We start from the raw sequence: 15,377 nt of genomic DNA, 5'->3' as shown, positions 1-15,377 counted from the left end.
GTATCAGCATAACATTTTTACTTGAAAATATCCTGAGAATAGAAAACAGACTAGTTATAGGCATATGTAAATGATATGGAAATTAACTATAAATACACATGTGGCTTGGACTTTCCAGAAAAAAATCTTGCTGGTGATTGCTATAATAAACCTTCTGGAAGGCGATACTGTCTGAACATTTGCAGGCAAATTGTCACCTTTGTTCCAAATCAAAAGGCTTACACTCGCCAGGAAAAACACTAGCTTTTCAGTCCCTGGTTCTTTTCAGCAGTCAGAAGTTCCCTGATCAAAACCCGCAGGACTTCCTAGACTCCAACTGTTAGGAATAATAGTCGCAGCATAAATAGTTTTAGCTGTAGGAGCTACGTATTTGGGCTTGCGTAACTTATATCAGCATGTGACTAATCTCCATTGCATTTATAATAACAGTAATCTCTTTGTTCTATGGAGGTAAAATAACTATAATTCTCACCTATATTCATAAAAATGACAAAATAACTATAATTTTGTAACACCACAAAACTACAGCATGCCACAAAACTGAGGCTTGCCTAATCATAGCATAAGTCCTTCTAATAACACATAAGTTAAGTTGAAAAATATCTGGTCCCAGTTGCCACAGCTGACACTCCGACCAGCCCCTTCTTGCTGTCACCGAGGGAATTGAGCTCCAATGCTTGTGCCACCTTTCCTTTAAGCAAAGATGAAAGACTTGGCATAGACGGATATTGTAATCTGCATCAGGGATTTTATTTTATTCTGAAATTTTTAAATTATTTCATTAACATCGTTAACTTCCATTAATTTAATTCTGTAAAAATTTTAAATGGTCTTAAGTCTGTATTGATACAATAAAATTGATGTTTCTTTCTTTTTTCAATAGGAATTTACCTTGTTTCACTGTCCTAGAATAAAAGTCAATTTCCATTATTTCTGTTTTCTCTTCGTTTTTTGCCCGTCATTCCTGATTCATTAATTAAGTTGATAACTAGGTTCTATGAACTTTCTATGTTCCAGTTACTGATCTAGGGAACCGGAGGTACAAAAATGAATAAAGCAAACAATAACTACCTTCAGGGAGATTACATTCTAGTGAAGAAAGACTAGGCAATAAATAAAATAAAACTGTAAATTAAGAATGTTAAGTGCAATAAGTAATAAGGATAGGAAAAGTGTATAGAAGTTAAAGTTTTAGAAAGAGTGGCACTGAGAAGTCAATAGTTGTACCAAAAGACTTAAAGGAGGTAAGGGGGGCAAATGCAGATTTTAGGGGGGAAAAACTTCTGAAAGAGGAAACAGCAAATGCAAAAGTGTTGAGGTGGGAGTATTTTGGGCATATTGAAGGAACAGTGAGCAGGCCAGTGCACATGGAAAGGAGGGAGTAATGGGGAGAGTACTAGGAGGTGAGTCAGAACCAGCTCATGTAGGCCACTGTATATCATAGCAATAACTTTGGTTCTCACTTGTCGGTATCATTCGGTGTAGATTATAACTGGATCACACTTGTTGTGTTTAGAACACAGTGAAAGGAGAGTGGATGCAGGGAAAACCAGTAGACAGATATTCCAATAACCTAATTTAGAGACTATTGTGGTTTGTAGCATGTTGGTAATACTGAAGTGGTAGGAAGATGGTTGAGACAACAGGATTTGATGTCAATTCATAAAGATGCTAAAAGATAAAGAGAGGAATCAGGAACAAAGCCATGGTTTGATCTAAAGAACTGAGATGGAAAAGGCTGTGAGAGAAGCTGGAATTTAGTCAAGGAGTAGGAAACCAAGAGCTCTTCGATGGCCATTTTACCTAGTGAACATCCAAGTGGGGAAGCCATCGACACCATTGAATTATTGAGTCTGGAGCTCAGGAAAACATGATGGGCTGAACATACAAATTTGGAAATTGTTGACCAATTAGGCTCGCATGGGATCCCCTCAGGAATGAGCGTAGACAGGAAAGAGAAGGGTCCCAAGGCCTGAGCTCTGATCTGCAATGTTCAGAGATTGGGGAGATGAAAAAGGGCAGCGAAGGGTACTGAGAAAGAGCAACCAGTGAGGTAGAGGGAGAGCCAGGCATGTGTGGTGGTTGAGACACCAAGAGTCTTAAGAAGGTATTTAAAGGTTAAAAAAAAAAGTGATTACATTGTCAAATGCTGTTAAATCAAATAAGATAAGGACCTGGAATTGATCATCAGATTCGGCAATATGGAGGTCATTGTTGATCTCGACAAGAGTCATTTCTGTAAAGTGGGTGCAAAAGCCTGACTGAAAGGGGTTTGAGGATGTGAGGGAGAATTTGAATAAGTACACCCAACTCTTTAAAGAGTTTTCTTGTAAAGGGAAGAAGAGATGCGGGCCAGTAGTTGTAAAAGGGAAGTGGGGTCAGGACAGGATTTGCTTGTTCATTTGTTTTGTTGGGTTTGCACATGAAAGAAATGGCAACCTTTGTGTATGCTGAAGGGAATGATACTGTAGGAAGGCAAACGCTGATGCACAGAGAAGGGGAGGATTCCTGAAGCAAGGTTCTCAAGTAAGCGAGAAGGCAGGATTGAGTGCGCAAGTGGATGGGTTCTTAAAGACAGAAACACAGACCAGGTACCCACAAGGACAGGAGAGCAAAGAGTGTTTCGCTCCAAATGCAGGTGGGTAGGTAAAAGTGGACATGGCAATCTGCAGACCTTCTCAGGTTGCTTGATTTTTCTCAGTGAAACATGAAGCAAAATAATCACATGAGTGTGTAGATGTGGAGGCAGGGCTGGATAGTTGTGGACAGATGGGGCAAATATGATATTATTGTCTAAGAAGAGAGAGACTGAATGGGTTAGGGGTACATTAGGATTCCACGAGAGCATTCTGAGTCACTTGAAGTCAGTGAGCATGAATGTACAGTAAAAATCAACCATCAGTGTGGGCACGTGTCATTCTCCTCCTATGTTCAGTTGTAGGAGAGAAGGTACAAGTGGGTGGGGAATTGGACTTAACGAGACTTCTTGTTGAGCAAATAAATTGCAATGAAACATGAGAGACTGAAGGGAGTTAAGAATGCTTATAAATGAGTGATTATAATGATGAACACGAAATTTAAGCTTGACAAGGTAGGTTGTAAAGCACAAAAAGGATGAGAGAGAGTGGAAAGGTGGTAGAATCCATGGATTACATTTTTTAGCGGGTGTGGAGACTTATTGGAACTAGGGCACTAGAGGGAGTACAGTGGGAATACAGAAAGTGGTTGTTAGAGTGAAGTGTGTAGAATTTAGATTTAGGGTGGGTCGAAGTTAATAGTAAGGAAAAGATCAAAAGCATAACTGTGCAAGTAAATAGCTGACAGAGGATGGAGTCTGGAAAGTGTTAGAGAGGCCATCTTTGTGGATATTGAAATTGACAAGTATGAAAACGGGGACAGTGCTTTAAAAAGTAACCGTGAGTGGGAGCTACATTTTTTTGAGTGCATGAGGGGAAGTAACCTGGGGCAGTAGATGACTGCAATAGTGAGAGGTAATGGGTGGGGTAGTGGCTGATAGCATGAGATTTAAAGTAGCAAATCAAAATAGTGTACACGTTAAACTTACACAATGTTATAGGTCAGACATATTATAATTTTTTTCAAGTCTGTTATTCCAGCTGTTATGGATGTCCAAAGTGTTGGCTTGACCTTTACTTGGATTTTGTGAACCTCTATGTTTTTGATACATCTCATTAGACTTGCATCTAAGATAATCCACATTAATAACAAAGCTGTACATTAACATACCACACCTCCCAAAAAAAACAGAATGAAAAAATGTCCCATAAGCAGCCGAAAGAGTCAAGGAAGAGAATTTCAGAGGCAGCAGCATCCTCAGAGGAGAGGTCAGTTTGCCTTACAGCAAGGAAGTAAAACAATATTCACCAAAGAGGCTCAGGATGCGGGAGATTTTGCCGATGGCTGACCTTGAGTATGAAAAGCATAATTAGCAATGTTATAGATTATGAGAAAGAGTAGAAACTGGGGTCCAAAAAGGTGATATACAAAGTTTAGGGGGGATGAGTGTGAGAAATGGGAGATAATTTGGAAAACTTGTTATGAAGGGCATCATCTGTTTGTCCTAATTGTCCCCAAGGCAGGTAGGTAGAAGAGGCTGTGGGTGTTGGGGGGGGGAAGGGTTGGTAGGTGGGGATCTTGGTAAAACCATACAGAGTGCTAGGCTCCTCTCTGCCTCCTGATAGAGGCGTGGATTCCCACGCGGGGTCAGTCTTAGGGCACAGGCAGCTTCTCTCTCCTTCTAGTGGTGGCCTGCAGAGAGCATCTGCTTGGAGGGCTCAAGGTCCCCCTTGACTTCTGCTAAAAGAGGCTTCTGGGCGGGGAAAAGGGCAGTGCTGCCCTAATCCCAACTAATTTGTCATCCACGTCCTCGAATGGTACTTAAGGCTTTATTTCTTATGCTAGTGAACCATGTACTAAAGCACTTATGAAAAAAGGAAATCTTTGGCTCAGAAATAAATAAATCTGATAACTCAATAGCTGTGGATACCATGGTATTACAATAAGGCAAAGATGTTGCTGACTGCTGCCTGAGAGAAGTCAGGCAGAGAATATAGATCCCAAATTAAATACCTCCCCAGCTGCCAGTCTTGATGCCTGCAATGTCATCATTTGAGAATCCTGGAATTTCAAGCCTAACTGAGACTTGAAGAGAAAAGCATCCCATTGTCTCAGAATGATGTGGGGTTTGGCATCCCACTGATCCGTGTATGCTCCCAGCCTGCACCCTCATCAGCTGTGTTGTGTCGGTTACTTGCTCTCACTTCCTAACCTCTCCATAGGGCAAGTTTCTGTTGGGTGGAGACATGTGCATAGTTCTCATTTCTGCTAAGGACTCGCACGGAAACAGTCACAGGGTTGATTTCATATACTAGGAGTGACTTCCTGCATGAAATAGAAAATTGAAGAGACTATACAGAGGGCAGAAGGTGTATGCGGACATCAGCAAATCGTGGCATGTGAATATGGACCTGAACTTAAGTCTCACAAGTATCCTGGCTCTCTCCATAATCTTCAATTCATAGTACTGTCTTATGAGGTCGTGATTCTCTACCTTGCAAGTATTAAAGACCACTTATTAGCAACACTGCAGAGGTAATGCACCTGTGAATTCTCTCCCACTTAAAGATTTTAGAGTTCCATGGAAGTGCATGGAATAATTGGGCAGAAAAGAGTCTGGGAAAAATTATAAAGTAAGAAACCCTACATTCAGTGTTGTCCCTCAAGGAAGTATGCAGGCCCTCTTGTTACCTTCTGACCATTCAAGGATTGCCTCCCCTCCCCGCCCCTGACACACACACACACACACACACACACACACACACACACGCACACACACACAGTGACCCATACCTCATGAGCTTCTCACCATCTCACCTCCAAAGTCCCAACTCTCAGCTAAAAGGGCATTTCCCAGGGAGTGTATAGTTAAGAACCTAAGCTTTGGTAACTCATTATGCTGGGTGACTCTGGGAAAGTTATCTGACCTTTCTAAGTTTTATTTTTCCTGATGTAAAAGAGGGATAAGAGACTCTTGACAGTGGTAGAGATCAAATGAGGTAAAGTGTGTGAAGTGTTGAGTATAGTGGCTGATGCAAAATAAACATTCAACAAATAGTAACTATTATTTATTTCCTTGTTTTTTCATGCACATTGTTGTTTTGTTGCTCTATCTAGGTTCCTGATGCTGTTGCTTTTGCTGTTCTTGTTGATTCCCTGTTGAGGTGTCAGGGTGCTAATATCATCCCCACTCCCGGAAGTAATGCACATTGTAACAATTATGCACCACCTAGCCCATTTGGGATTAGAGCTAGAAAGAGAGAAGCTGGCGTGTTCCCACTGTGCCTGCACCCATTCACCTACCTGACAGTCAATTATGGGGTCCTTTAGTCCCTCTCAAATCTTACAAAAGAGGCAGAAGCCTTGTATCCTGGGGACCAAAGTGACCTGGGAATAGGTAGGTTGTTTCCAAGTCTATAGTCATTTTGAATTGCCCTGTACACAGCTCTTTTTTTTTTTTCAACGCTGGCTATGAATATGGGAGACTTAAATGTTTTTATTTATAGAAATCAAGGGTATAAATATGACAACAAAAGGCCATAAATATTCCATAAGTCATATATATGAGGGAAACCTTATGCAAGCATTAGGTAATGGGCTGCTAGAGGATGTTGCATTCCACCAGCATATAGTATGATCATATATTTACAATTCATTATTTCTTACCTGGGTTGGCTGTGGAAGGTAACGATTTTTTCTTTTGGATCCATACTGCTTGCTCCATGGCCATTGTCTCTGGTTTTCTAGAATGAAGAGTCCACAGTTGTCCAGAAATAGTATTTATTAATCAACAGTAAAACACACAATAGAAAGGGCCTTATAAATAAAACTATATATTTATAATGCTTTATTTTTTTTGCTTCAGTACTCCACAAAACACTACAGACAGTAACAAAATAATTCAATAAATATTAAAAACTTTCAAGAGAATTATGACACTCTTTATCATAGGTGAGCATGAACAATGCCACAACCATTGGATACACTATTAAACACTATCATAGATATCTTTCTTAAATAAGGGATATAATTACTTTGTTTATCCAGAAGTCATAACATTTGCACATATCAATACACAAGAGAACAACTCAGAGTAAGTGAAGCAGACACCCAGTGGAATGGAGTCATCTGCCTGTACATCATTTAAAGGTATTACAGTGTTAATAGAATAGAAGTCAACACACTAAAGAGAAATGCTGGGGTTTCCTTGGGCGGGAGGAGTGGAAGTGGGGCATTTCGTGAAATCCGCTTACATATTTTCCATTGCTCTCTTAGCAATATGCTCCCTTCCCTTTTCTGCCTTTTCTTGGTTGAGGTATTCCAGCACTTTCATTAACAGATCTTCATCCAAGTACTGTCTGTTTGGGGTATCATCATTCTTCGGGGGCCCCGCAGGGAGCCTTTTGCTCACTGAGGCCAGTTTGTCAGTCTCCTGAGAGCTGCCTTGATTCAAACGCTCTCTGATGGCCTGCTGGATTTGGTCGTCTTCCTGTAGGTCATCCTCAGATGAGACTTGACTGGGTACTCGCTTCATCTGGTTCGAATTCATGATCTCGGGGTATTTAGCTAGCATCCTGGCCAAGTACTCTCCCAATTCTTGATCCTGGTCATTCAAGTTTTCATAGGCCATTTGTCTGTTGTCAATATCTGGCATCCAGGCACCTCTGGAAAGCTGGTTTGCCCTAGATCTCCCAGGACCGTAGGGGAGTCTCGGCAGAACTTTCTCTCGGTTATACTGACTGGGAAAATAGGGAGGCTTTGGATTTGCAGCACTCTCCATCCCTAAAAGGTTTAAAATGTCCTCAACACTGAGCCCATCTGGTAGGGCCTCTGTCACAGCACGACCAGGTGGTTTGGGGTAACCATTCTTGGAGAGCATCTTATTTTGGAACATGCCTGGACGGTCAAAGTCAACCTCTGAGATGTCATCTAGGTCAGCGGGAAGTTCAAACTCCTGCTCTGGTTCCACTGATCCATTTGGCTTCTCTCCAGTTTTGAGCATGTCAATTAAGTCTTCAGGGGGTATCTGTAAATTCCTTGAAATTTCAATCAGCTGATAAATAGACTGAGAATCAAGTGGCTTCTCAAAAAGCCTGGTTGCTCTTTCCCCAAGTTGCCCATTCAGTGACCTCCCATTTCCTGCAGCATTCACTAACCTTTTCAGATAGGCAATTACTTTGGAGACATCATCTGAGAGTTGATCTTTACTCTCTTTTCGGAGATCTTCATCCGGGAGGCTCAGCTGTCCTGAACGCTTCATTTCGTCATTGATTTGTTCATTTTTTTCTGTATTCTCTTTGCTGTCCCTTACCTCTTCCTGGGTTTGACTTTCTATTTTTTCCTCCACTGGGTTCCAATCTTCTCCCCCAACCACATCTTCATAGGCAATGTTATTGGCCTTATAGATATCATCTTCATCATCGGTATAAAGTTTTTGCTCCTCGTCAACCCTCTCACGCTTCTGATTGTTTGGTCCTGTCAGTTTCCCCAGCTCTTGGAAGACAGATTCCAGCGTAGCAAGACTTTGAGGAGTGTATTGTTCCTCCACTATTTCATTTGTGCGTTTAAAGGGGTTGTCCCTGGAATTCTCTTCATACATAGGAGGAAATCGCATGTGCTTGAGCTTTCTCTCCAGCCATGGTTGGGTCTCATAATCATCAGGCATGTCAATTGGAAAGGTCTTCTCTGAATTGAAGGCATAGGGCTTGTTTTCTTTCGGTGCAGGCTGAGGCTCATTTTCAGCCTGTCTCAAAGCTTCAAGTATTATTCTCATCCACTCATCTTCACTCAGGGAATCCCTTGAACTTTCTGGCAAGTGACTGTCATCACCATTTTCTTTTTGCTGAGGGGGAACAGAGACACCTTGGTAGGGATCATAGTCTGGGCTGCCTTCTTCTTTGTGAGCTTGCTGTCGGAGTTTTTCTATGTATTCCAAAGCCCTGATCATTTCAGGACTGGGAAATCTTTGGACGTTTTCCAATCTGAGATCTGGTTCTTTCTGAAGCAGCTGGTTTCGTTGAAATGAAGCTGCTTTGGCTCCAGAGATGAGGAAAATTAAAGGGATGAGAGACAGGGCTGCTCCAAGCCAGTGAATCTTAGCTTCTGCCATGTTTGAAAGATTTCCTTAAAGACAGAAGACATGAGTTAACACAAATGAAGCACACTAGACAACACTAAAGCAAAAGAAGTAATCGACCATTAAGGGAGTGGGGAGGGAAACATAGCAGAGATTACTTCACATTAAACTTTGGGTGACTTGTTTTTTGTTTTTGTTTTTTTAAAAAAAAGCTTATAAGAGTTTATGTGAGCCAAACTGACAGCCATTGCCAGGAAGCAAAGTCTCAATGGATTGAGAAAATGCTTCCTGGGTGATTCTTTTTAAAATCCATAAATATTTCCTATATAATCTTCACAAGCTAACCAAAGAAATCTAGCAAAATTGTTACCCATTTGCATCAAATTTGCATGGCATTCACTTGGTTGAAATAATAACAAAAACACTGCTATGGGGTTTCTCTAATTTTATTTTTTAATTTATAAAACATGTATTTTGTTTTTAGTATGCATTATTTCTCTATAAAAAAGACTTTCCAAGATGAGTTTCAGTTATCTTGTATAACATTCCTATTGAAATCATTGGCAAAAAGATTTGTTGGCTTGATTTAAAACATGTGTGCATACACACACACACACACACACACACACACATACACACACTAAATTATTTCCTTACAGTTGTATCAAAAAAACATGTGGTTTAGTTCCTAAATTGTTAATATAATTTTGTTGTAGAAATACAGCAGCAGTGACATTATTACGTATTATAAAGTGTTAATGTCAATCATACTGAATTACCTTGTGGGTGAGTCCTACTCACATACATTTTTCAGAAATAACTTACTCTGACACAAAATCCACCTATTAATTTTGGAAGGTCTATCCATAATAACCACCACAACATAGGTCGTCTCAGGTCCCAGTTAGTAGGCTAACCCAAAGAAGTTTCTTTCTATGTAAACATATAAACATAAAATAATAAATGAACGTGTTTTAAAATATCAGTACTCTACATTTCTTCTAAAAATTTTATTGTCACTTTCTTGCAAAATGCAATTGTGGTTATATTTTTCATCAGCCCTCAAGAGCATATAGTAAATAATAACAGATGCTACAGAGAGAACATAAATTTACTTAACCAGTCTATTTCTGAACTTGTGAGTGTTCAGATTCAGCTTGAATTTATGTCTGTGTCTATTTTAATGTGGACCTGTGAAATCTTAAATGACTCATACTGTAAAAAAAAAACACTTAAAATAACCACTATGTAACTCCCAGTTTAGATATACACAGACAATGTGTTGAATTCTTCCTACTTAAAAATTTTCATTCATTTTTTTCTCCACTGCCTTATTATCTCACATATGAATTAACACAGGGATTAGTTCTTATGTGTTTTACATTTGGCATTGCTAAATTGAAAAACTATTTTAATACTTGCAATTTTGCAAATAAAATAAATGTAAAGGAAGTTTACAAGTTTGTTCATGACATCTTACCTGGATCATGGTTCTGTGATATATAAGCCATGTGGGTACAATTTTCTGTTAGCTTAGATATCAATTATAGAAAATAATCTTTGTTTACTAGATCATATTGGTGTTTAAGTAATGTTTCAGTTTTTAGAGCCCCAAACATTTGTAGTTATAGAAATTTCTTTAGCACAAATGCATATGTTTATTAAAATGATTCTCATTAAACAGGCTACTTAATTTACTGAAAAAAATCTCTAAAGGCATGTCAGACAAATATTCTAAAATATTTACTATGAATCAATGTTTACTACAAGAAATTTTATTTATAAACTCTGAGTTTTAAATCAAAGTACATTATACATTCTTCTTTATGTTATTTAAAGATTAATTTAGCTTTAGTAATATATTTTCAACATTGGCATTTGAAATAGGAATTTTAAGAACCTTAATAAACGTATTTTCCTTTAAACCACCGTCCTGAAGTATTTTTAACATGTGAGTTATGTGCTTATATTTAAAATCATTATCTTGTAAGTGGGCTTAGCTGTGGAGTTGGGGCAGAATACTCAATGCAGTTATTTAAAACACTAGCAAGTGCTTCCCTTCGGTCATTTGTAAGGTTCTGTTTGGATGACACAGTGATTGCCTTTGAGGAAGACAAGAGATTTTTCTTTCTCGGGTAGCAGCTCTTAAGATGGTTTCAAAAGCTCTGGTATCCTATGTAGGGTTTGGACTAAAGCCTCATAAGTTAAAATGTCTTTTCTATTGAAATTAGACTGGAACATTGACAAATGCAGGTGGATATATTTAATATAAGCAATTAAACTAGTTAGGATACAGAAAAAAGAAACATTTGTCCCATTCAAAATCTTCAGCAAAATATTATACATCCTTTTTCAATCAAAGCATAACAATAGTAGTTTATATGGTTATGAATGCTTTCCTCATGTGTTCAATGGTACCATCTCTCTGTAATTCATGGTCATATCCAACCTATAACCCAAGATAATATTTTACCCTGAATAAGGGAAGAAGCCTATGTTCAAGATCATTCTCATCTTCCATTTCTGGGGCTAAAATTATAAAATACTGTAAGCCCTTTCAGACTATACCAATTTAGAAAAGAAATTTATATACAATAGTTAGTTAATTTTAAACCTTTGCAAGGTAAATGTCAAAGAAAACAATAATTCCAAAATTGGTTCCCTCTATGACTAATGTGTTTAACAGCTCTTAAATCATTGAAAACCTACTGTTAAAAATATTAAGCATATAAATTATACCCCTGGCTTTGTATCTGGTTCTTAGGGGGGAAAAACAATAAATCAAGGAAAGAAACATAATACCAGGCTTGGTTAACTTTACATTAATATGAGTGTTAACATAAAAATTCTTAACTTTTTCACGCTTCTGACATATAACTGTCTAAATAACATTATGGTTAATAAATATCCAACAGCAACTTGTATAAATCATAGATTAAAGCACATATTTATATACACATACAGTGTTTTTACACTGGCTGATGAGCAGCAGGTTGCTATTCAGTTATTCTATAGATGTGAGCTTGTCGAACGATCTTTTTCTTCTCAGCTAGGAATTAAAGAAAGAACAAGCAATGTAGCACTTTCCAGTAAATCAAAGGGAAAAGCAGTCTCACCTCCTGTTTATATGGCAGAGAAGGTCCAGAGCATGTTCCGGCGGGTCCGCTCGGTGCTGCTCGGCCGTTTCAGCACCCGGACAGCTCCTGGGCTTATAGGGAGCCGCTGCGCCTGACTCCGCACTGCCACACTGACGTCACTTTGCTCAGCCACAAACCCGAGCACAAGCGAGCTTTTTCAAAGAACCCGAGAGAAAATAATCACTTTATGCATTTTTTTCTAAAAATGCTGCCTGCTTACGCCACCTGTCTATTTGTGGCAAAAATTGCAGTTTTCTTTTTTCTTTCATCAAGATCTTTGAGGCTTCCAATAAAACACTCTGCACAATTTCCCTCGGAAAGAAAGAAACCTGACAGACAGACATGGCTAATTGCAATATAATCTCGACTGTATTCTATATAATATCTAGTGATAAGGTTTTCTTGTTGCTGTTGTTATTGTCATCATTATAAGAAAGTTCTCCAGTCAAGGATTTCTTTTTCAATGCCCACAAAGAAATTCTATTACCATTCCCCGACATGCTCTAGGAGGAACAGAAGACACACTACGAATATGAAAAGTCGTATTTCATATCACCACATGCAACATTATTTTTAAACTAATTTATTTGAATAAAAAAGAAAGTTTTCTTATTTTATATGAGAGTAAACTTTAAGCCTCTAATGATTTGGAACTTTGCTTTAGAGCTTCAGTATAATTTTGAAATGAGTATTCTTAAGATTTCAGTTCTAACACTGATAATTCTGTATGAATCAGTTGGTATCTTTTTTCAATGTCTTATCTCAAAAAGGGAAGCTCAGAAGTTGAGTGTTAATGAAAATACTTCCATTAAGGAAAAAAATGAATAAATTCTTTCACAGCTACAAAAAGAATGTGACACATATGTAATTGAAATTCATTAGCAATTGAGAGGAAGTTGGATTATAAATATTTTCTATCTCGTGTTGAATCTGGTAAATTGAACACCTTCCACAAATGTGGCCAATCCAGGGAAAAATATAGTAGTTAACTCCCAACTTCATAATCATTGTTGAGCTTTTCCAGGCAGCCTGATTTTATATTTTAATAATTTATATAAGTATACATTTTAAATGTATCTCATTAAAGATAGGAGTTTCTAAAAACTATATAATTTGAAATATACTTTAAGTATGCAAAAGAATCTTGTTATTTAAAAGACCCCTTTATATCTCTGTTAATGAATAATCAGCCACTGATTTATCCACTCAATAAGTTGCAAACCTACTAAGTGCCAGATAAAAAAGGTGAATGATATATATAAATAATATAAACTATATATATAGTTTTTGAAGACCCTTTAGTGGACATGACAAATAGATTATTTTGACATACCCTGGAAAGCACTAAGAAGGAGTTTAGCCAGCAGTGTTTGTTTTGGGGAGCATTGTGGAGAGCCAGTTGGTTCAATCTAGAAATTCAAGGGAAAAATTCAAGAGGAAGAAAACCTCCTGGGAAAAGAAGCTTCAGCTGAGTTTTCTTATTACCATGTTTTATAAAAATGATGTCTATGCTAGGTAAATCTCAGTACTCTTGAACTTCTCAAAGAAATAGGAATAGGTTAAAACCTTGGGGGAAAAAACAATCTTGAAAAAACTGGCCTTTGATTTCCCCTCTTTTGTGTCCAGGTGAAGATATTCGATTTTCCTAAATGAGCCAGACTATGGGTTGACATGGAACTCATACAGGATCAGGCTGGAGAACTATGGCCAACTCACCCAATATGCTCATGCTTCATGATGGGTTCTTAGAGCATAATCAAGTGCTAGGTTTAAGAGACCTGAATAAGCTGTATTTCCCAAGTACCACCTCCGTGATGCCAGTTCATTTGCTGATATCTCTGTTAGCTTTATATACATGATAACATTTTCTTAAATTTTGACAAAGGCCACTCTGAGTTTGATCTATTTTTGTTCCAGTAGTTCTGTGTGGTCAGTTGAACTAACCAGTATCAACTCAACCCCAGAAGATCAGAAAATTCTACAAGGCTACTCTTAAAGGGTTGAGTTTGTTCAGAATAGGTCTCAACAGCCCTCAAGAAAGTCACCCTTGACCTGTTTAGTTCATATATGTGGAATGAACTTTTTTTTTTAATTGTATTGGAGAACAGCCATGGCCATTGGTTACACGTTGCTTTCATGCTACAAGGGCACAGTTGACTGTTTTAGGGAGGGCACAGCTCACAGTGGCCCATGCAGGGAGGGATCAACTGCAACCTTGGTGTTATCTGCACCACGCTCTAACCAACTGAGCTAACTGGTCACCCCCACGTAACTGAACATTTTTGACAAGAACTAGAATCTCTATTCCTTCAAAGACTCCAAAGTCAACCTCTTTTTGAGAATGTCTTTAATCATTCAAAAATCCATAAAAGACCTCATTTAAAAACTCTTAGTAGAAGTGAGATGTCAGGAGGCAGCCGCTGGAATGGACTGGCTCCATCAGCTAAAAGGGTGGGCATAGAATGAGCCATATTTGGGTAACTGAATTCCTGCCTACTATAACATACTGTGATAAATACTTACTATTTATGTTCTAAGCACTGTACTTAGACCTTCACCAACTTCATTTAATCCTCATGACAACTATGATGGATAGCTATTTTTATCTCTGTTTTGCAGGTGAAGAAACGGAAACTCAGAAATAAGTTAATCAGCCACAGTTCTTTCACTCATACTTGGTAGAGGTAGGATTTGAACTTAGCTCTTTCCAAAGGTATTTCCATAATAAAGACTATGGTTTAGGCCCTCTGTTACATGATAGGAATACAGAAATGAAGATGGCATGGATCCAATCATTAAAGATCCAAGTCTAGAATGTAGTCACTTTGACCAAAATCCTCAGGAGTTGTCCCAATTGCTTTTTTTGGTTACTGCCCTGAGAGCATAGGCCAGACTCCTATCTAGGGCAGCAAAAATGGAAAACAAGAGTCAACATTAGATCATTTCCCTGATGCTATGGGGTATATTATAATGCTTTTCAAACAAGATGGTAATTATTGAATTTGGAAAATTCTATTTACCAGTGGCCTGTGTTTTATAGATTTTTCAAAGAGCTATATTTAATATATCCCTAGAAGTCATTAATTTTTGGCCAGTAGGTCGAAAGGAAACTATTTTCTCTGATAGAAATCTATTTGGAGAAGTTAAATCACTATGTATATACTGGGGGTGTCAAAAAATATACCCATTTTAAGAGATGTTATCTATGTGTTACTTTTTGCAGTTGAATTACAGTAGCAATATGTAGCATGACATTTGCTCAAAAGATGGTGTTAATCAAATGAATCCTAGCATCATTCATTGTATTACAATTTTAAATAGTTTTTTCCTTTCTTAAAATGTGTATACATATTTTGCACCCTATCTATCTATCTCTATCTATCTATATATAAATAGATAGAGATAGATGGATATGGATATATCTAGATAGATAGATAGATAGATAGATAGATAGATAGATAGATAGATGGATAGATGATAGAAAGAAACCAACCTTTTTGTTGACATGAAATCTTTTAGAACATGTACAATATAATATATTAAAGAAAACCTATAAATCTTTTTTATCACTAAGCCAGAGATAAGAT

General features: G+C 38.0%; 1 protein-coding gene across 1 annotated transcript; it reads right to left on the bottom strand.

Moving 5' to 3' along the window:
• Window positions 1-6,340: 6,340 nt before the first annotated feature.
• On the bottom strand, window positions 6,341-11,979 carry SCG2 (secretogranin II). The gene is made up of 2 exons (XM_019667816.1): window positions 11,770-11,979; window positions 6,341-8,700 (listed from the first exon to the last, which is right to left on the bottom strand). Exon 2 carries the CDS (start codon window positions 8,684-8,686, stop codon window positions 6,827-6,829), a length of 1,860 nt encoding a protein of 619 aa, XP_019523361.1. The 5' UTR covers window positions 8,687-8,700; window positions 11,770-11,979; the 3' UTR covers window positions 6,341-6,826.
• Between the last annotated feature and the right edge of the window lie 3,398 nt (window positions 11,980-15,377).

The sequence above is a fragment of the Hipposideros armiger genome, unplaced genomic scaffold (genome assembly GCF_001890085.2).
Source record: "Hipposideros armiger isolate ML-2016 unplaced genomic scaffold, ASM189008v1 scaffold_507, whole genome shotgun sequence".
Classification (NCBI taxonomy): domain Eukaryota; kingdom Metazoa; phylum Chordata; class Mammalia; order Chiroptera; family Hipposideridae; genus Hipposideros; species Hipposideros armiger.
The sequence above is the reverse complement of the archived record's forward strand: the minus strand, read 5'-3'. Positions and strand labels throughout refer to the sequence as shown.